This window comes from Anabrus simplex, chromosome 4, assembly GCF_040414725.1.
Source record: "Anabrus simplex isolate iqAnaSimp1 chromosome 4, ASM4041472v1, whole genome shotgun sequence".
In the NCBI taxonomy this organism is placed as follows: Eukaryota; Metazoa; Arthropoda; class Insecta; order Orthoptera; family Tettigoniidae; genus Anabrus; species Anabrus simplex.
Window position 1 is genome coordinate 226411685 of NC_090268.1, and position 21772 is coordinate 226433456.

Here is a 21772-nt window from a genome sequence, read left to right on the forward strand (position 1 = left end):
CACCTTAATCCGGCACTGGGAATGGGGTTCCTCATCCCTAATAAGTTTGAGATCCACTGGTTTAATTTATGGTCTTTACACTCGGTAATGCAGAAATATAATATTTGTCACTTGCCGAATGAAGAGCGGTGGCACCTAGACTCTTAGAGCGGCTGCTGAAAGATACAAGAGGAACTGAGGAGGGAAATAAAGATGACAACATTATTTCTTATAAATGTCCTATATTTTCAATTTATCCTTAAATTTTAGCACCTGAACAGGACCATTTGGAGAGTACAAAAATGAGTGGTGCTGATAAAGCCAATAAGTCTAAACTCTTGATATAGTTCAGACACAGCACAACGTGAGAGCAGTCAGCCAGACGTTGTCTACGTGAGCCCTATACCCAAACCCTTACCTCATTATTAACTGAAAACTGTATAGACAGTAAACTGTTCAATAGACAATGAAGCAAATGTAACATTCTTTAACAACTTTGGAAGCTATAATAGTTTTTGGTATAAATAAAATTAAAACTAAGACATCTAATCAGAACTATAACAATAGTAAATAAAGTTAAAAATTTCGTTAACATCCAATATACTGTTCCGGTCCGCCTTCAACAATTTGTGATTGTTTTCCTTTGTCTATAGATTTATCAGATAATAATAGTGACATCGGTCGATCGAGTGTCGCAGTTATGAGGGCGTGTATCGCCTGGAACGACGATCACCTTAACATAACGCCTTATAACGCGCTCAGTTCGAAGAGTTGCTTTTTTTTTTCCTGCTTATAAAATATGTTTCTTGCAAAAAAAAAAAGCAAAGGAATTCTACGCAGCACTGCAAATATTTTCATATCAATCATCCCCAGCAGATGTAAGCTAATGAACAATCAAATGTAACAAGATATGAAAAAGGAAGTGGAGAGGGGGGAACTAACAGAACCTAGGGGGTTACAAACAGTCCGAGTAGCCACAACCACCGCGGGTCTTGATCTCGAGCTGGCGGGAAACACAGCAAGACGAAATAAGGAAAGCAGATCCACAACATGGATCCGCATCGAATTTTGGCAACAGTCCTACCAACCTAACCTACCGGTTGCAAACTTCGTGTAAAAATTTGACTAACGCTTACATCTACAAAATCACTTGGCAAGGTAGGAAAATATTAAAAATTCATTCTTTAAAACCGGAGAAGTCGAGCTGCAGGTTTGGCAATTCATTCCACCCGCTCACAGCTCTCAGAAAGCAGAGAATAATGTGGATTATATCAAGCAATAGATAACGAGACTATATTTAGTCTACAAAATATTTCAATATTTGACTCAGAAAGTAGAAAAAAAAGATGGAGTTGCTCCATTCATAAAAAATGTGTGTTCCTACCGTCGACCCAATGTAAAGAAGGCACACAACCGTTACAATCTCAGTATAGAACCTTGAACGTGAAGAGAGATTCACTGATATGCTTTTGTACAGTTCATTATATCTACACTTTGGTTTGACTTTCAAGTTAGTACCTCATATTTACATTTACATTTTAATATAACGCACATTCTCCATCATGACTACAAACAGTTAACGGAGATGGAGATTCACAAGGCAAATATAACGTCGACAGTCTCCTAGAATTTGGCTTTTCTTAACATTCTTGTTTGATCCCTTTGTGTAAGCTGCAGTGCAGTATGTAGGCACCTCAGTATTCCAGCAGCGCCAAACAACGTCAGGGGAAAGAAGAATACTCCACAAACGTAAGTGGTTCCTCAAACAAGTGAGCGGAAGTGACGCGTACGCCTATGCAAATAGTTAAACGTCTCTTTATGAGGGGGCTTTGCTGGATAGGTGACTGGAAATAGGAGCGGGACACCCCGCTATACTACGTGAGTAGCTTGAAGAACATGATGGCAAGCGATATGTTGATGAAGAGTACCACCAGAACCAGCTGCTGTCTTGAGAACCACTCCTGTAAAAAAAACAAATCTCACATAAAATATCCAAATTATGAAAAGAAATACATTGTTCATAAAATTTATTACACTAAAACTGTAAATTCATGTGGATTTTGAATCAATGTTCTAAACATTCAGAGTCAATTTGTCATATCTAAATACGGACACAAGATTATATTGGTGTTCAACAATATGAATGATCAACATTCAAGACGTGTACAGCGCTCAAAGTTTAAACAAACAGACAGATTCATGATGAGATTTCTGAAAATAGTGGCTTTAGAAATCTATAAAAATCTGATTTAAACATACATTCATTGTTGTGAAAATGTAATGTAAACTGAAATTTTCGTTGAAGGTTACGCGTAGGGCAGTCATGATATCTCGCCTCGCATAGTCGCAGTCGTGCATGTTATTATTCGACCCTGGATTTCTAGGCAGTAATAATTTAGAACGCAAACTAATTTGGTTATTAGGAAGTGACGTCTAGCTCGCTTAATATAAATTCTAGGTGTTCTGATAGAGCGTACCCCTAATGTTTACTCAGAACTCATATCATAACCGCTGTGCAGGCTAGAGTATACTTGTAGCTCGCTTCAGTAAGTTTGTATTCTGACCTAATACTACTTAAGAATCAGGGCTCTAATTATTATACGACGCATATGACGAATTATTTCTTAAAACAATAATCACCCCCCCCCCCACCAAATGCTTTTGCAGGTCATATCACTGCGCTATGAACACTCTCAAAAATGCCTGGTGTTCTACATATCCTTCTTGAAAATTCAATATTCATTGAACATATTATCTCTACATACTACTGTATTAGATATTTTACATTAAGAATTCATTTTTTGAGTGTTAATTATGATTACTCTATGTGCTTATTGCAAATCACATTGTCTATGAAGTCTTTTGTAAATGGAAGTAAACTGTAATCTCTCCAACGACCGACCTGACTGCAGGGTAGAAAATGTCAGCTGATGTGTTGGGAGGAACAGGCTGGGTTTAATGGCCCATGTGAAATGTCGATAACTCCAGAACCACCTTCAAATGTTAAGTCTGCGACAATCCAGGTGTTTCTACAGAACATCCCTGACGTGGTACGTGAAATAACTAAGGTTGGCAAGGAAATTTACTTGTTACGTCTTTTACGTAAATTACACGTAATTTAATAGTAATTTACATTGTGTATAAGGCAATTAAAAACTTTGTTGAAAATCATTGACTTAAGAATTCCTCTAAGAATGCAGGGTAATCCTGAGTGTACGAATTATATGCATTAGCAGATATCATTGCATTGAGTATTTTCTCCTTTAATGTTGAAGTTATGACTGAGAATCTTATAGCCTACGTGTTGTGTCTAAGAAGTTCGGTGAATGCTATAGGAAACAAACAAATTAGAAGATACAAACACGCCTCCTTTATTGCCCTTCAAAATAGCCGCCATCCGCTACAACACACGTTTGGCAACGTTAATATATTTTCTGGAAACTGTCAACAAAGTCCTCTTTAGGAACTGATCGCAGATCAGCTACAGTATCAAGCGATCTTGGATTGCTGCCACGTCCGCAATGTGTGAACCTTTCATGACCCTCTTCAAGTGGGGAAACCGAAAAAGTCCGCAGGAGTCAGATCGGGAGAGTACGGTAGATGGTCAAGAACAGAGATTGGCGCACTTGGATCACACTGTGCGCAGGGCCATTTTCTGTTCACGGCCTCCTTCCCGTAAACTAGCACCGACATTTTATGCGTCTCCATCAATTTTCCCTCAGTTTGTAGCAGAACTTGGTTTACATGCGTTGCTCCATTGCGCTGCTACACTAGCTCTCATTCTGACTACGTGCTACTAGCCGCAGTAGGTCACGTGTATTCCAAGATAGGTACCTTGTGCATGCGTGCGCATCGGCGCCATGTTGCCATTCAAATACGGCACTATTCAAGGAAGATTTTTGACACGCTACGTAAAACAGTTATTTACAAAAGTTATTCTAAGTTGACTGTTGCCCGTATTATGTTCTTTGTTAGTATCATTTCTGAAGGAAAAACGAAAAACATAACAAAATTAACACAAATTCCTGTTTTAGAGAAAAGTTGCAATGGCTTATTCATTCACAATGTCAGATTACACACATGTTCTTCCAGTTTAAGTTTGTTGATTAGAATGCGAGGAAGACGCTCTATTTAGTAAACTTTACGAATCGAGGTACATTTATTTTGTTAGGCTGCTACTAGATTTCGGAAATATTTAATAGCTCTGTCTTCTAAGTCACAGTAAAATGAAATGCCCTTGAGCCCTTGAGCTTCTCGTACATAAACGTTCAAAAAGTGTAGTTACTGGAAATAGCTTCTAAACATAACAGACATACACGGTAACTCCAGCCTGTCATAACAGACGGCTGGGTTTCTCAAATTGGGAGTGTGGGTTGGTCAAGAGCCGAGTCTGGCATAGCTTTCACGTACTTATGCCAGGCTCCTCACTTTCATTCCTCTATGGGTGCGGACGGGAGAATACATCCGCGGTATCCCCTGCCTGTCGTACGAGCGACTATAAGGGGACCAGTGTCTCTAAACTTGGGAGCGTAGGTAGGCGACCACGGTTCCCCCTCAGCTTAGTCTGGCATTGGTTCCACTTAATTGTGCCAGGATGCTCACTTTCTTCTATCCTATCCGACCTCCCTTGGCCTACTCTTGTTATTTTCCTACCCACACGGTATTTGAGCCTTCGAGGCCTAGGGAGTCCTTCACTTTCATGTCCTTTGTGGTACTTCCCTTTCTATGGCCGATCACTTCATTTTTCGAAGTGTCGGACCCCTTCCATTTGCCTTCTGATTTGTGTTAGTAGAGGATGGTTGCCCAGTTGTACCTCCTCTTAGTCTTTTAAGTACCATTTTATGCGAGTGTTGAAAATAACGTCGAGTATTTTATATCCTTTAACGTGGTTTTTAAATTCTTAGATTCTTTCATTCACCTTCTTACCTTCGAATGTAATGATTGAGGTGTTTTCTAAGTTCCACCGTCTGTTTTCATCCATACTCACCTTAGCCAATTGGGGAATTTTACATCTTATTCGTTTCGTTTGTTTCATATCACGAGGAGCCCAATAATCCTTACAACAACAACAACATATAGCGTACTGACCCTGACGTGTGGGCTGACGAGGTAGAGCAGTGGGTTGGCCCGTAGTCTCTCTGCCTCCTCCTGCATCCTCCGGACCTCCTCCCGGCGCGCAGAACTCAGGACTGACACCTCCTCGCGGGACATGGGGTCTGTAGCCTTGGGCAGGCCTTGAACGTCCGGCAAGCTCTTCTTGCGCTGGATGGGAGTCGGCACCGGTATGGCCTGAAAATACAAGAGCAGGCTGTCACTGTTGCTTCTTGGTTCTCACTCCTGTGTAATCTGTGTGTGGGTGTGGTTGTTTTATTGCAGTACTCCCAGAAACTATAGAATTTATAAGCGGTTATACCAGTGGCGGCGCGTTGATAGAACGTCTGGGGGTTCTCTGGCTTGGGAAATAACGTGTTTAAATTTCTTACTTGATGTTTATATAATGTAAAATAATGATATTGCTTGATTAGCAACGCGACTTTCCTTTTAAGGCACACGGCTGCAGCTCGAAGAATATACCAGTAGCGTAGCCAGGATCATCCAATGTGCGGGGGGGGGGGGGGGTGATGGTTACAAAATGATTACAGAACATAATGAAGGTGCTTGTCTGGTGCAGCGGATCCAGGACCTGCTGACCGGGTGTTCGGATGCCGGCACCAGAATCACGTTTCTGTGGGTCCAAAGCCACATGGGCATAGAGGGAAACGATTTAGCAGATCAGGCTGCCAAGGAGGCAGTTACACTGCCCCCGTTGCCTTTCTAGGTTCCAGCAAGTGATATTCGCTCTCAGCTGAGACATCTGGTTACGTCCCATTGGAAGATGGAGTGGCAGGCCATTCCACTTCCCAATAAGCTGAGAGCGATAAAAGGAACAACGAAGGTATGGAGGACTTCCCTTCGGGCTTCGCGGAGGGAAGCCGTGGTATTATGTCCTCTTCGGATCGGCCATGGTATCGTGACTCACTCGCATCTTTTGAAATGAGAACCCCCTCCGGTGTGTACCTGTGGTGACCATCTTACCGTGGTACACATTCTTACGGTGTGTATGGACCTGGTCGATCTGCGCCGTAGTCTTAACCTCCCGGGTACCATATCCCTTATCTTGCGAGATGACGAGCAGTCAGCAGACCTCGTCATCCGCTTTATGAGGGATAGTGGTTTGTTTTATCGTATGTAATGATGTCCTTTGTCCTTGTGTATTTGTGTCAATTGCGCTTTTATCCCATTGACTTCATTTAGTTTGTGTTGCGTATTTTAATGTGTTATTTTATCGTCTAATGTAAATTATATATCTGCACTACCAGGCAATGCCTTATTCCTTTTCTCCCTGTATTTTCTCTTATTTTATTAGAAAATAAGGCATTACGTATTAGATCCACTGTTGTTTTAATGTCATACTCATTTTCTCATCACCATTTTTTTTAAACTCTTGTCAGTGGATACATTAAAAAAATTTAAATATCATGTATCATGTCCATCTCGTTCCATTAGGGGCCGATGACCTTCGATGTTAGGCCCCTTAAAACAACAAGCATCATCAGAAGGTGCTTGTGCGTGTGCCGGGCGCGCATGCGCGAGTGTCATAAGGACACTTGATACAAGTGAATTACGTTGATATTCAGATTTCAGTACCGGTACATTACAAAATCTTACATTAAAATATGAAACAAGAACACTATCATCAAAGTAAATAGTTTTACGGCGAATGATACGTTCAGATAACAGACTAAAATCCAACTTTCGAGGATTCTTAGAAAACAAGATTCAAGAAATCTGATGGTTTTACAATTTTGCCTCTATGAATGTCCCTTTGAGTCGACTTTCACTTGTTTATTTTCAGTTTAACTTTATTTTATTTTGTAAAAAAGTTTCATGGAGGGGGGGTAGTTCTAACCCCAGTAGCCCGCCCCCCTCTGCTGGCTACGCCCCTGGAATATTCCAATACAATGAGGAATGAAAAAGAGAGAGAGAATATGAGGATCAATTTCCTAGCTGATCCAGTTTCATCTGAATTTTGAAGACTTGGCATGCGTAGGAATAATTACTTCAAGAACGTATTAGGCAGACTAGTGTGATTTATGACTTGACGTATTTTGCTCTTTACTTTTCACAAAACATATATTACTAATTAAAACTTTCATTAATCACATATTAATCAAATATTCTTGTTCATTGGGTTAAAGTACATAAGAACAGCAAATTCGTGAAATTAAAATACCTTCAAACGCTACCACACACGGCAAATTTTAACGACGCGCTCTGAGACAGTGTTTCGCCTAATTTCGGGACTGCTCCATGTAGCTCGTGTGTAGCGCTGGTCAACCCACCAGCGATACTTGGGCTATTTACTACTTGCTCCTCACAGCCCTTCACCTTGCGCACCCTCCTCACGTCCCACAGCCCCGCGCCCTCAGTTCAAAAAGTGAACCTCTTCTCTGGTTCCTTAGAGCAGTGGTATTCAAACTCTTAGGTTGGCGTACCCCCCAAATCCAATTGTTTAACCTTTGTACCCCCGAAGTACAAGTATACTGCGATTATACCAGAAATAGCAAATGATTGTTGCTGCATGCCAAATAATATCAACTATCATCATAACCATCTTGCGCAGTTTATCCCACTTTCTCTGCACGTATGAAAGGGTTGTGGCCAGGGATTTAAGGTCGCATGCTCTTCTTGTTATTACTAGATTTTCAACTTAGAATCCCACCCCAGCAACACCAGGAATCAAAACACGGTCGCCGTGATGACAGGCAAGCAGGTAAGACGCTACACCACCCTGTTCCCCAATAATAACAATAATGTGTGGTACGAAGGTAATCTCAAAAATAAGGTCTCCTGTTTTCTTTTATAAATACATAGACCTGTTTATTTGTACAATCGTTTACATCATTTTACAGCTTGAACATTTAGCTATTTTTCTACATAATCACCATTTCGGTCGATGCATTTTTGTAGACGCTGTGACAGTTTTTGTATGCCCATGTCATACCAGCTCGCCGCCATGCTGTTCAGGAAGTTGTGAACCTCATCTTTCACCTCGTCTTCGGTGCTGGCACCCATCTTGTGCACACCTTCCGGTATTTCAACTTTTCCGTTAAAATTCTGTGAGCGGTGCTTCGGGAAACCTCAGGAACCAAAGTGCAGAGATCATCCAGGGTGATCCGCCGATCTTCACGCATGATTTGCCCAACCTTCACGACTGTCTCGACGTAAATTGACGGTCTCCCGCTCCTTTGTTCGTCGTGAATTTCAGTCCGACTGGCTGCAATCTCTCTACACCACTTAGGAACATTTTTGACATCCATGCACTTGTCGGTAACATTCAACGAGAGCTCCATTTTCAACAGCTGCCAAGCCAAGCCTGAGTGCCTCAGTTTTTTTAATTGGGGGCCCCGGTAGCCCGCTCCCCCGAAGTGACCATCGACTCAATCTACATGGCCTCCGACATGCTATTAATTTCTAAGAAAGAGATAGCAGGGAAGAGTGGGAAGTGATACAAGGAGTATCTGCCGGTTTCCGAGTTAGACTCGCTACCACGGCAAGAGTTTGTATTGGTTAGGTAGTGTTAAGGTGTGGTGTTGAAGGGTGAGGGGAAAACCACATAGGCAGAAAGAGAAATAGCCTACATGTAAAACCTGACATAGCCTACATGTAAAACCTGACAGGAGTGCCTCAGCGCGGCGTGCGCATGCTTATAAACGAGCGCGGGAAACACTCTTCACAATATTGTGACCAACAACCACACGAACAGAGTTCTGTATTTATTAAAAAAAAACAGGAGACCTTATTTTTGGGATTACCCTCGTATATAGTCGTTGCTGGATAAAGGAAAGCTCCTTCGGAGTAAAGTTTACAGAAGAAGTCCAAAACTGAGCGGTCAGCAATACTCGGGGAACTGTTCCTGGCATTTTCATTGCTTAAGGATAGCGCAGTTATTCGAATATTGGAGTCTTCTGCTCCCTTCTCAGGCAGCGCGGCAAGCCTTCACAAGACAGATGGTTTTCTCGTGAGTGGAATTACGAGGTTTTCGTTGCCTAGCAACGCTATGTATACGAGTATAAATAATGCGACAATTACTGTCTTCTATATATATAAAAGCAAGTCGGGCTGGAGCGATGTATATATAAATATTTAAAAATGAAAAAAGACGTGAATTAATGAGGCACTTCCAGAAATCTCAGAAATTTGAAACTTGGTACGGGAGAAGCTGATGACCCCAGGATCCCTAGAAAGATCGGAAATTCTCAAAATTCCCTGAAGGGGCACGCTGGGGAGGGCTCAAATTTTGGGCTCAGCATAAGAACGCAGTCGTATAGTATATCCAAAACGACAACCTACAGGTTTCGTGGGCTTAAAAATTTTGGGGAATTTCCTAATTTTTATCCCACGTCCCCCCAAATCAAGATGGAGGTACAACCTGCCAGACGAGGTAGACAATTGAAATTTGGTGAAATTATAGCTTTTGGTCCCTAACAGACGGGAAAATTTCAAGATGTTCAAATTTTTCACTTTTTACCCCCAAAGATATCGAAATATGGAGGCAATTTTAATGACTGTGCAGACATTCCTTTTGAGCTATTTTTTGGCTAAACGGTAAGTCGTATCACAAAACGGATGGCACACTGTCCCTTCAATTCGGAGTGATCTACAACTTTGGTCCTGTGACATTTTGTCGTATCTCTCTCCCTTCTACGTTAAATGTGGCCGTATTTCTGGATTGTTCGTAAATTTGGTGATTTTTACAAGTATATTTCATTGTTTGACACACTTATAAGAATGATGGGATCATCACGTTGGGTGCGCACATTGGCACGATTAAGGGCAATATGTGGACCAATTTTTATGATTCTAGCTTATACATAAATAGGCAAAAAGTAATGTAAAATGTTAAAAATGTACCCAAATTTCACCCTATTCAAAATATGAACTCAATTTACGCCCTTAATATGGGAGATACGAGGAAGTGGTTCAGAAATAAACATGTAGAGCGATAAATGAGGAGTCTGATGGCGCAAACCGTTTCTCAATATCATAAACCGTTTAGGAGATATGATTCTCAAAGTGGAAGTCTGCACTTTTCAACGTGCTCATGCTTATCCGTCATCTATATACATAAAAGCAAGTCGGGCTGGAGCGATGTATATGAAAATATTTAAAAATGAAAAAAGACGTGAATTAATGAGGCACTACGAATAATCTCAGAAATTTGAAACTTGTACGGGAGTAGCTGATGACCCCAAGATATGGCCAGAAAGTGCGTCTTATCGTACAATCCGTTTTTCGATTTGATGTACCGTTTAGCAGCAGTTATTTTGCAAATGATGGTTAACATCCTCATACTTCCGTATGACGACTATATTCTTTCATTGACGTCGATTTGTAGCAATCTAGAAAGGGTTTGTCTGCCTTTGGTATTAAATAGATTGCAAATCGATAGTGACTGTCAGAAGGAGGGCTTCTGCTATTGTTTTCAGTCCTCCCACATCGACTTTGACAGGTAGTAAGAATGGGGTCGTCCTCCATCTCTTGTGCACTATTTTAATGCATAATTCCCTTCTCGATTCGACTAGCAGAACTCTAGGGAGCGTGCAATTTTTTTTCAGAACTATTTTACCCGATCCTGTTTGTCAGTAGGCAAAGGTGTCTTCCATTATAAACAAACTGACCCATCTAAAATGTGACTGACGATAGGCATAGTGGCCTGCTATGATAATGGAATCTCACCAACTCGGTGGGACTGGCAGGAAGCTGACTGGAATTAGAAAATGCGTCTGCCATTATAAAGATAAGAACGCAACTCACTTTTGACTGAAGTAAGGAAGGTCCTTGCAAATATAATGAAAGTTCCTCAACTGTAATCTATCTGAAAGTAGGAAATGGGGTCTGCCATTGTAATGAAACCCCCCAAATCGATTTTGGCAGCGCACTAGGCAATGGGGTCTGCCGTTAAATGAAAATTACCTTCTTCGTTGTGAATTGCAGTAAACAAGTGGACTTGCCGTTATCATCGCAATCCGCAAATCACACTTTCATTGGATACAATGTCTGTGGATTTCACAATACTGATTCTCGGATAAAGCCAAGACAAACCCAATTTAAAAATCTTATTCACTTCATGTGCACTAATTTACTTCGATATCCGTATACAATGTACAGTACCGTAGCGAAGCACGGGTACATTTGCTAGTGTTCTGTATACACTGCTACCAAAACAACTGAAGTGAATGAGTGGATTTCGAAACAAATATTTATAAAGAACAATGCAGCATAAGTAAGCATTTTTACATACCTAGTCAGTGGGAGGTACGAACTGACACATATTTTAGAATGAATAGCTCGGAAAGGAAACTCTTTAGTGGTAGATAAAAAAACTAAATAACAACTCGATTTTATTGAAAATGAGCAGGCTCAACGCTTTCCTGAACTGCTCACTGGAAACAGAAGCTACGATAAATTTGCGTACCCCTTGATACGACCCAGCGTACCACTAGTGGTACGCGTAGCACACTTTTCTTTTGCTAGTGGCTTTTACGTCACACCGACACAGATAGGTCTTATAACGACGATGGGATAGGAAAGGCCTAGGAGTTGGAAGGAAGCGGCCGTGGCCTTAATTAAGGGACAGCCCCAGCATTTGCCTGGTGTGAAAATGGGAAACCACGGAAAACTATCTTCAGGGCTGCCGACAGTGGGGTTTGAACCCTTTATCTCCTGGATGCAAGCTGCACCCGTGCGCCCCTAACCGCACGGCCAACTTGCCCGGTCGTAGCACACTTTGTCTTAAGGCAATCAAGTGTTGATGTCAAAATTATTGCTACGTGCGCGAATATACAGAGCTCATGAAAGGAGTAGGCTTTTGATAATACTATGACTGAACATATATATCGCGCCGCTCCTGGGTTGTATTCATCTCATGTTTAAATTATCTTTTTTTTCAGTGAAGTATTACAATTTAGAAAATATTAAATTACTTGACGGAGCGAGTGGCTGCGCGGTTTGGGTCACGTAGCTGTCAGCTTGAATTCGGGGGACAGTGGACTCGAACCCCAATGTCGGCAGCCCTGAAGATGGTTTTCCGTGGTTTCCCATGTTCACATCCCCCTATGGGTATGAGCGGTAGAATAACATACACGATATCCCCTTTCTGCCGTAAGAGGCGACTAAAAGGGGCCCCAGGGCCTCTTAATTTGGGAGCATGGGGTGACGATCTCGGAGCCCTTAGCTGGATAATGGCATTTCTTCCACATACTTGTGTCAGGCTCGTCACTTTCATCTATCCTATCCGACCTTCCTGGTCAAATCTTGTGCTTTTCGGAGACGATGCTATTAGGGTGCGAGGACTACCGAGTCTTTCATTTCCGCGCCCCATTAGCCCTTGTCTTCCTTTGGCCGGTACCGCCATTTTTCGAAGTGTCGGACCTCTTCCACTTCTTCCCCTCTGATTAGTGTTAATAAAGGAGACTCATGCCTTTGCTGGCGAGATATAGTGTTTACAGTGCATTATGTCTTCTGGTATGGGCTATATCAAATTTGTTACTTTCATTGACCTGTCTGAGTCTCATCCTTGGCTTTGACAATATGAACGTGACTACGGTATGAGTGATGTTAGTAATACCATTCCTTATGCAGCCAGTCCCTGTTATGAATGGTGTGAAAATATCGCTCATAGGGTCGGTTGGTGCATGCATTTCAGTGGGCTAGGCAGACTGATATGTAATAGCAATGGCTGGCTCGGTGAGGAAAGCAACGGGAAACTACCTCACTCCTCATTTCCCTAGTACGCCTCTTCAGTGACGCCTAGGCTATTTATGACAGCTGTTGGCTGAGCTGCAGAGGATCAAACCAGCCTTCGGGCTGAATACCCAACATACATACAAAGGAGACTCCTCAATCTTCTCTATCCGACCTCCCTTGGTCAACTCTTGTCATCTTCCAATCCTGACGGTATTAGGTTTCCGAAGCCTAGAGTGACTTTCATTTTTCCCATCCTTCCTAGCTCTTCTCTCTGTCGTTTTCCTCCGATAACCTAATTCTTCGATGTTTCGGACCTATTCAATTTTCCTTTGGATTAGTATTAATAGAAGATGGTTGCCCAATTGTACCTCCCCTTAAAACAATAATTACCGCCACTATCGCCCTTTCATGTCCTCAATCATAGACACGATGATCATCACCAGCGGACTCGGCTGTGACTGATAAGGGAAGCAGAGTAAGACTTGGACGATGAAGAATTTCAAGATAAGAAGCAGAAAACGTAAGAAATATTACAGTGAGTCGAAGATTTCGTAAACATTTAACTCCTTGATAGAGGCTGGTAGGAAGGACAACAGCATATACTGATTGTTCTATAATTCTGTTCTTATTATTACAAGGGGCACTATAGTTAAGTATCTCACCAACAAGGACGTGGTTCGATCCCAAATAAAAGTGAAATTGTTGAAATGAAACCGCGCGGGCGTTTTATTGCGATTTCAAGTACATCTGTACAACTACAAGCTCGCTTTGTTTCTCACCTATTCATCCAGTGTAATTCTTTTTAACGTTTTTTAAATTTACAATTTTCTTTGCGTCGCGACGATGGGATAGGAAAGGGCTAAGAGAGGGAAGGTAATGGTCGTGGCCTTTAAGGCACAGCGCCAGGATTTGCCTAATGTAAAAATAGGAAATCACATAAAACCGTCCTCAGGGCTGCCGGCATTCGGGTTCGAACCCACCATCTACCGCATAACTTATTGGGTTTACGTTCTACTAACTACTTCACTGTTTACGGAGTCGCCGAGGTGAGGAGATTTTGTTCCGCACTGGCGAGTGTGGTGAGTACGAGCCGAGACGGAACCTGTCAAGGTATGCTGTACTATATCGGGCCACTCAGTTCAATACCAACAGGCACTGTATGCTGTCAGCAATCGAGACTAGGATATGAGCCTAACATGGTCACAAACAGTCTTGGAGAAGGTCAAAGCACAGGACATGTTTGGTCAGTCTCAAGGACACAAACACAGTGAAAGTGGTTGCTTGTAACATTACCACAACAAACAGGGCGAGGTGTTCTCTTATCTCTCTGCAAGGAAACTGCTTTAGAGGTGTGAAAGGAAAACAATGTGCTTAATTCTAAGATAGCTACCTGAGCGATTGCAATGGAACTTGGTCGTGATTGTGGAGGCTAGACAACTGGGCAACAATCCTCTATTAACACTAGTCAGAGAGAAAAATGGAAAAGGTCCGACACTTCGAAAAATGAAGCATGAAGTTCACAATTTCTATTTACAATTGGTTTTACGCCGCACCAACACAGATAGGTCTTATGGCGAGGATGGGACAGGAAAGGGCTAGGACTGAGGAAGCGGCAAGGGATCCCACCTCTACCGCCTCAAGGGCAGTATTCTGGAGCGTGAAATAGAGGACCAGTACCTCGCCCAGGCGGCCTCACCTGCAATTCTGAACAGGGTCCTTGTAAGGGAATGGGAAGATCGAAAGAGATAGACAAGGAAGAGGGAAGGAAACTGCCGTGGCCTTAAGTTAGGTACCATCCCGTCATTTGCCTGGAAGAGAAGTGGGAAACCACGGAGAACCACTTCGAGGATGGCTGAGGTAGGAATCGAAACTCCTCTACTTAGTTTACCTCCCGAGACTGAGTTGAACCCTTTCCATTCCTCGTACCACTTTTCAAATTTCGTGGCAGAACCGGGAATCGAACCCGAACCTCCGGGCGGGGGTGAGGGCTGTTTGTCACACTAACCATTACACCACAGATGCTGGCCTTTGTAATTTTTACATTACTATAGTTCAGTTCTTTGTGATTGAACCTTGATTTTCTTTAGAAAAAGGGTTTGGGAAGATCTGTAGGTCGTAATCCTTTTGACACCGTAAAGGGAAATGATATGGAAAAACAAAAGAGTTTTCATATAAAGATAATGGTACTTGAAACTTCCGAAGATGAACATTGACGTAACTTTCGAGTGCTTAGAGAAACTGGTTGTATGATGACGTAAAAGATGGGCGCATGTTTAGAAACTACGAACAGAAGAAAGGAAACAAATAAAAGACAAAAGAATAACGTAAAAGTGGCTTAAAAATAAAATACTTAGTAATAAATATGCATTTCTGTAATGTGGGTGCCATCAACAGTCAGCAATGTAGCGACCACCGAGTTACACTTACGTGGGTTAGTACAAAGGACTGTCGAGTCTCTATTGTGCTTTGTTTGTTTGAATTACCGCGGTATAGCGGCATCTTCGTTATGACTCCCACCACGGACCATTTACGGTTGTAATTAGAGCGATGTAGGTCACAACTAGCCACGTCTGTCTCTTTCGTCACACAGGTGCACCTTCTTACAGTTTATCGTAACAGTCGACTAAAATGTGTGTCTCTGTGAGTCCCCGGAACTTTAACCTTTGTGGGTGGGGTATCCCCTGCCTGTTGTAACAGGTGGGCTCTCAACATGAGAGCGTGGGTTGGCGATCACGGGGCCCTTGGCTGAGTCCCAGCATTGCATCCATTTATGTGTGCCAGGCTCCTAAATATTATTTATTCTGTCCAACCTACCTTGGCTAACTCTTGTTCTTTTCCGACCCCGATTGTATTAGAGCATTCGAGACCTAGGGAGTCTTTTCTTTTTAGTCCTTCGTCGCCCTTATCTTTCTTTGGCCGATACCTTCATTTTTTCCCTCTTAGTAGGCTTAACATAGTGTGGTTGCTTTGTTGTTCTTCCCCTTAAAACAACGAACACCAGCACCACCACCACGTCTGAGCAAGCATGTCTAAAGAGCATTCGAGGCAGAGGGAGTACGTCTTCCATATTTCCTCTTGCTCTTCCTTGTCCACGGCATGTTTGTTTTCGCGGGTGACTAATTTCATGGTCATTAGTTTTTGTTTCTTCTTTTCTTTTCCAGTTTACTCGCACGGAAACAGATAGGTCTTATGGCGGCGATGGGACAGGAACGGCCTAGAACTGAGGAAGCGGCCGTGGCCTTAATTAAGGTACAGCCCCAGCATTTGCCTGGTGTGAAATAGAGAAACCACGGAAAACCATCTTAATGGCTGCCGACAGTGGGATTCGAACCCACTCTCTCCCGGATGCGAGCTCACAGCTGCGCGCCCCTAACCGCACGGCTAACTCGCCAGGTGATTATTGTTTTAAGGGGAAGTACAACTAGACTATCATCCTCTATATAACACTAATCAGAGAGAAAAAATGGAAGGGATCCGACACTTAAAAAATGAAGATATCGGCTAAAGGAAGACAAGGGCCACGAAGGGCATGAAAATGAAAGACTCCCTAAGATTAGCAACCTGATATAGACGGAGTTGTAAAGAACAAGAGTTGACCAAGAGAGGTCGGATAGAATAGATGCAAGTGAGGTGAAGTAAGTGGAACCAATGCCGGGACTCAGCTAAGGGCCTCGTGGTCGCCAACCCACGCTCCCAAGTTCGGAGCCCCTAGGGTACCTTTTAGTCGCCTCTTACGACAGGCAGGGGATGCCATGGGTGTTATTCTACCGCCCCCACCACAGGGCGAGATGGAAAACGAGTGGGAAGGAAGTGACCGTGGCCTTAATTAAGGTACAGCCCTAGCATTTGCCTGGTGTGAAAGTGGGAAACAAGGGAAGACCATTTACAGATATGCCAACGGTGGGTTCGAACTGATTATCTCTCGAATGCAAACTGATAGCTGCGTGACGCATTCCTCGCAGCCACTTGCTCGATACTCGTTATCTTTTTCACTCCCGTATGTAGACTGACACTGTCAAGCTTGTCTTCAAGATCCCCAATTTGTTTACAATGCCCGTTATTCATCCTTTTGTTCTTCTTATCTTTGTCCTAATAATTATAAGATAAATGATATCGTCAGTGAAGGAATAAAACCTCGTTTGTCACAATGCTCTTCCTGTCCCTTACAATCCTTAACACTGGTCACGCTTCCCAGCCATCAGAACAGTGTTCGTTCGGTACCGAGCGAGTTGGCCGTGTGGTTAGGGTCGCGCAGCTGTGAGCTTGCATTCGGGAGCTAGGGGGTTCGAACCCGAGTACACAAACTTTTAGCGGTGCCCGTTTTCGGTGTCCAATAGGTTTCAACATCCCCAAAACAACGACATGAAGTACCTCAGTAGGTATCGAACTCGCGAACATGGGGATCATCAGTCGGACACTATGCGATCCATTCAGGCAACAATATTTCAGACTGCCGTCTATGTCGTCATACTATGTGACGATGAAAATGTAATCCTTGCCCAAAATATCTGGGCATCACAACGGACTGGACACTGACGTATAAACATCTTCATAATACCGTAGAAAAGAGAAAAACAAGAAACATCATCTTGCATAAGCTCAGTGGAGCAGGCTGCGGGGCAAACGCATCGGTTCTACGAACTTCAGCCCTCGCTTTAGTTTATCCAGTAGCTGTGTGGCTTAACAGTGCACATACTGAAAAAGTTGATACCCAACTAAATGACACAATGTAACCGTCCAGGCTTCTCCAGCCCTACTAATTTAATATAATATCATTTTACGCGATATCATTTGATATCAAGTTTATCCGCCATCGGCGATTGTTTGTAATAACATATTTATTCAACGTCAATCATTTGTAATCAAGGCATTTTGGAATCATATTGTATATATAATAACATCGTTTTAGTATTTAAATTATTATATTATGTAGGATAAGAATTCATTATGTTGTAAATACGCTCAATATGTTGAGACATAGTTGTTTTCATTTCATCTCATATTTGTGTATACGGAGGGTTATTCTTGAAGCTTGGGATTTTGCGTTAGTCATGGGTTTATTTTATGACCAAGGCTAGTAAACAGCGACCCGTGCGCGAGGCTTGCAAGAGGGTCAGCTATATCTTCGCCACGCCTTCTGGACTTGTAGAGGAAGAAGAGAAGGGGAGTTGATGCTTCGATCTATCGAATCAGATACTTCGTTGTATATGAGTTTTGAGATTGAACTGTTACCAAGAGTGGGGGTGATCCCGGATATATACTGATTCTCAACACGAGAACGGCACCTAACTAAGTACAACTTCTGCTGTGAAGCTAACATCCTAACGAGATACTCCATCACTACTACTTCTACTGTGAACATCTACTTTGAACGACGTGATTTGATATTTGAAACAGTGTGTGGTCGCTCCGCGACATAGTTGCTTTTGTACAATGTGTTGTCGCTTCGGTTATGTTATCGGATCTACGAGAAACGAAACAAGCTTATGGCTTGTGTGATATTCAGTAAATATTGTGGACGAAGAACTATGTTTAGTTCAAGTCTACGGAATTTGGTACAAGTCTGTACCGTATAAATAGTATAGCTCAGTTGGATTGAGATTTCTACTAAAATAGAAAAATTCATATCTCTGAATTTTCTCCTCTTACGATCAAAGCTGATCAGTTTTTACAAGTATAGGGCCAATGTCTAATTTAAAGACTAGGCATGTAGGGAGTGTTAGTCCAGATAGCCCGTACCATATCAGAGAAGGAAGGAAGGATGTCCATGCAGCAGAGTCTACATCGAGAAGAAGAGAACGAGTAACCACGGAAACCAGATGACGTCAACGAAAGCTGTAATTGGTGAGCTTCAATTAGATAAAGCAAGCAATAGTGAATTCAGTAAATTATAAATTCCTCCACGCTTTAAGGAAACTTTTCCGATTCATCTCAATTTTTTTTGTATAATAAATTCATTTGTATTTTAAATTGCGTTAATTTTCTTTCTTAAGCGATACTTAATGGTTAATTATTTAAAATCCTACCCCTGTGATTTAAGTATAAGTCTCTATGCTAGTAAATATAAATTTTGGTTTACAGTTTTTTTAAACTGTAACCATGGCGCCCAAACATTACATAGTGAAATGGGGAACCATGGAATGTTAATTGTTTCTATTTGCGTGGCAATTTGCGGGCAAGCCACAAATAGTTTATTTAATATTCATGTGTCCCCAGATACTAACTTTCATCTCCCCAAGTGTTTTGACGAGGTGGAACAGTTACATTTGTCGCACCAACGTGGAGCTCGAAAACCATTAAGTATTCGTGGAAAGAAAGCAGTAAAGTAGAGTCTGTGTTTGTGGGGGTTAAGTGTGTGTCCATATAATTTGTATGTGTGATTTTGGGGGAATCATGGCTGCACAAGGTGAAAAGGACATGAAATTACGGAGTGGAAACTTAGTAAAGGGAGGCGAGACACTGAATTCTAGGAATGTTGTAGATGAAAGTATTGAAGTAGATAAAACGGTAAGAGAGTGGTGGGAGCATGGAAAATAGCACAGAATCTGATGTAGCTAGGATGGAGGGCGAGAAAGAAAGTAATACGATTAGTGATAAGGATATTCGGCAACTGTTTTTAATGATGCAAGGGATATTACAGCAAACGAATGAAATTAGTAAAGATATGAAGGAAATTAGGAAAGGGATGGCTGAAATTAGGAACGAAACGAATGAAAGTAAGAAGGAAGTAGAGAAAAATCAGACAGAGATTAAAGAAAATAGAAAGGAGATCGAACAGACTAAAACCGAAAGTAGCAGGGAAGTTAATGCTAAGATGGATGTTTTAAATAGTAGTAGTACACGAGAACACACAAACTATCAGACACCATCCAGAAGACAAGAATACAATCACCGTGGTCATTTTCAACCGAGACAACAACCTGTAGGTAATCAGTCACACCAACAAAATAGGAATGTTCAGAGGGAACGCAATGTAGAGGAAGGTACAAGCCGAAATCAGGATACAAGGAGACACAGTAATTTAAACTGATAGTAGACGGTAATGAGAGATCAGATTATCAGTCTTCAGTACATGTTGCGAGAAATTGTGCAATGACGCACATGGATTATGATCTCGATGTTAGAGATGAGTTATTACGGGAGGTGGAAGTGAATCAAGTCGAAGTTGGTAGTAAAAGTGAGAACCCCGTTATTACGATCGTTGTATGGAGGGCGCAGTATCAGGCTTTATTGGATTCAGGCAGTCAAAGATCATGTGTAAGTTTGAAGTGGTATGAGGACAGAAAGAAGGAGAATATTGAGATTGAAGAAATGCCTGTGAAATCCACATATATTGTCACTGCTGTAGGTAAACGATCCAAGCAAATATGTAAACAAGTTGCCATACCTATTTGTATTAACGGGAAGTCGAAAATTCAGATCTGTCTTGTTATTCCGAATCTTATATTTGATGTTATCTTGGGATCTGACTGGCTAAGTTTATACTCAGCTCGGCTAGATTACAATGAGGCGTTAGTATATTTAAGGTGGGATAATGAGGATGTTAAAGTCACGTGGGATGCCGAAGTTCAGACGAAAGTGGAGGTTTGTAACATGTGGTGTGTTAATGAGGTTTCAAAAGATGAAGAAGAGAGAGCGGATTTTAAGTTGTGTGAAATGTGGTTAGAGGAGAACCACGATGATGCTTTGAGAGAAGCGGTAGATAGTAGGAATTTGGAAGGAGGTCAGAGGGACCGATTGTTGTATGTGTTGAGAGAACACAAGGAAGTATTTTCATCGAAACCTGGCAAAACAAATGTGTATGAACACTCATTTTCAGTGCTGGATAAAAGTATATTCGCTGGACCGAGATATCCGATACCACATAAATATGCTAAAGCAGTAGACAATCAAATTGAAGCTATGTTAGAGGATGGTATTATTGAAGTTTCGAGTAGTCTGTGTGTCAATCTTTTATTGAGAAAAGCGACAGGTCTTAGTTGCAGTAAGATTATTAGTGACAAGTATATTCAGGAATGAGGTACGCCTAGTAGGTTATTATCTGATAGCGGATCTCAATTTACATCGAAGAAGTGGAAGGCTGTGATGACAGAGTTAGGTATCACACATGTTTTTTCCTCAATTAGGAATCCGCAAGGGAATATGTGTGAACGCACGATGAAGAAATTAGGTAGGATGTTTCGATCTTTAGTTCACGACAAGCACACTGCGTGGGTTGGTTCTTTAGCGTTGATTGAGAAATGGATTAACATGCTTCAGCATGATAGTACGAAATTCACCCCATTAGAGGTTCATTTTGGCAGCAATCCAAGGAATGAGCTGGCAAAAGTACTAGGTATTACACAGGAACCTCAGCGAGACTCTCAGATATATGTCAGATTAGCGAGAGAGAATTTGATTAAAGCGGCTGAGAAGCGTAGCAAACAGCAGAAACGTCAGGTGTTAGAGACGAATTTCAGGTAGGAGATTCTGTTCTGTTACGTGTTCCCATGCTCTCGTCCAGTGAAGAGAAGGTGATGAAGAAATTCTTTTTGTTGTATGAGGGTCCATTCCAGATTCATTGTCGGGTTGGTCCTTGTGCATACAGATTGAAAGATGGTAATCGTGTCATGTTGGGCACTTATAATATTCGCTCTCTGAGACGATATATTTCTTCGAATTAAGTGTAATGTCTCCCCGATGTTGTTTTGACAACATTAAATGTACTTGAGTTGGAAAACGTGAATTCATGTATAGGTTGGGAATCTAGACCTGACACCATTGTAGAAGCCATGAGTAACTTGGGATTTTTTTTGAAACTGCAGAAGGAAATTAATGCAATAATTTTCTAAGTATATATTTTCTTTTGCAATTAAAACAAGAAATTGCTTGCAGCCATCTATGAGAGGTAATCCACGTGTGATTACGTGTGTGTGTGGTGTATATATTATGATAACCTGGAACTGCCGAACACTTTGATGGTGAAGTGCAAAGATAGAGTTATTTACCTGTTGTTGTAAATATT

At 41.8% G+C, this 21772-nt stretch overlaps 1 protein-coding gene across 3 annotated transcripts in view; it reads right to left on the reverse strand.

The window, feature by feature from the left end:
- Positions 1–201: 201 nt before the first annotated feature.
- Positions 202–21772, reverse strand: part of jp (junctophilin) — a 511247-nt gene continuing 489676 nt past the window's right edge. For 2 of the 3 annotated variants that reach the window (XM_067145391.2, XM_067145394.2), the window contains 2 exons: positions 5068–5268; positions 202–1940 (listed from right to left, as the gene is read on the reverse strand). In XM_067145391.2, the coding sequence (XP_067001492.2) occupies positions 1854–1940; positions 5068–5268 (288 nt within the window). In that variant the 3' untranslated portion in view covers positions 202–1853. The remainder of the gene's footprint in view (positions 1941–5067; positions 5269–21772) is intronic. The other variant, XM_068227210.1, reaches the window with a different exon arrangement.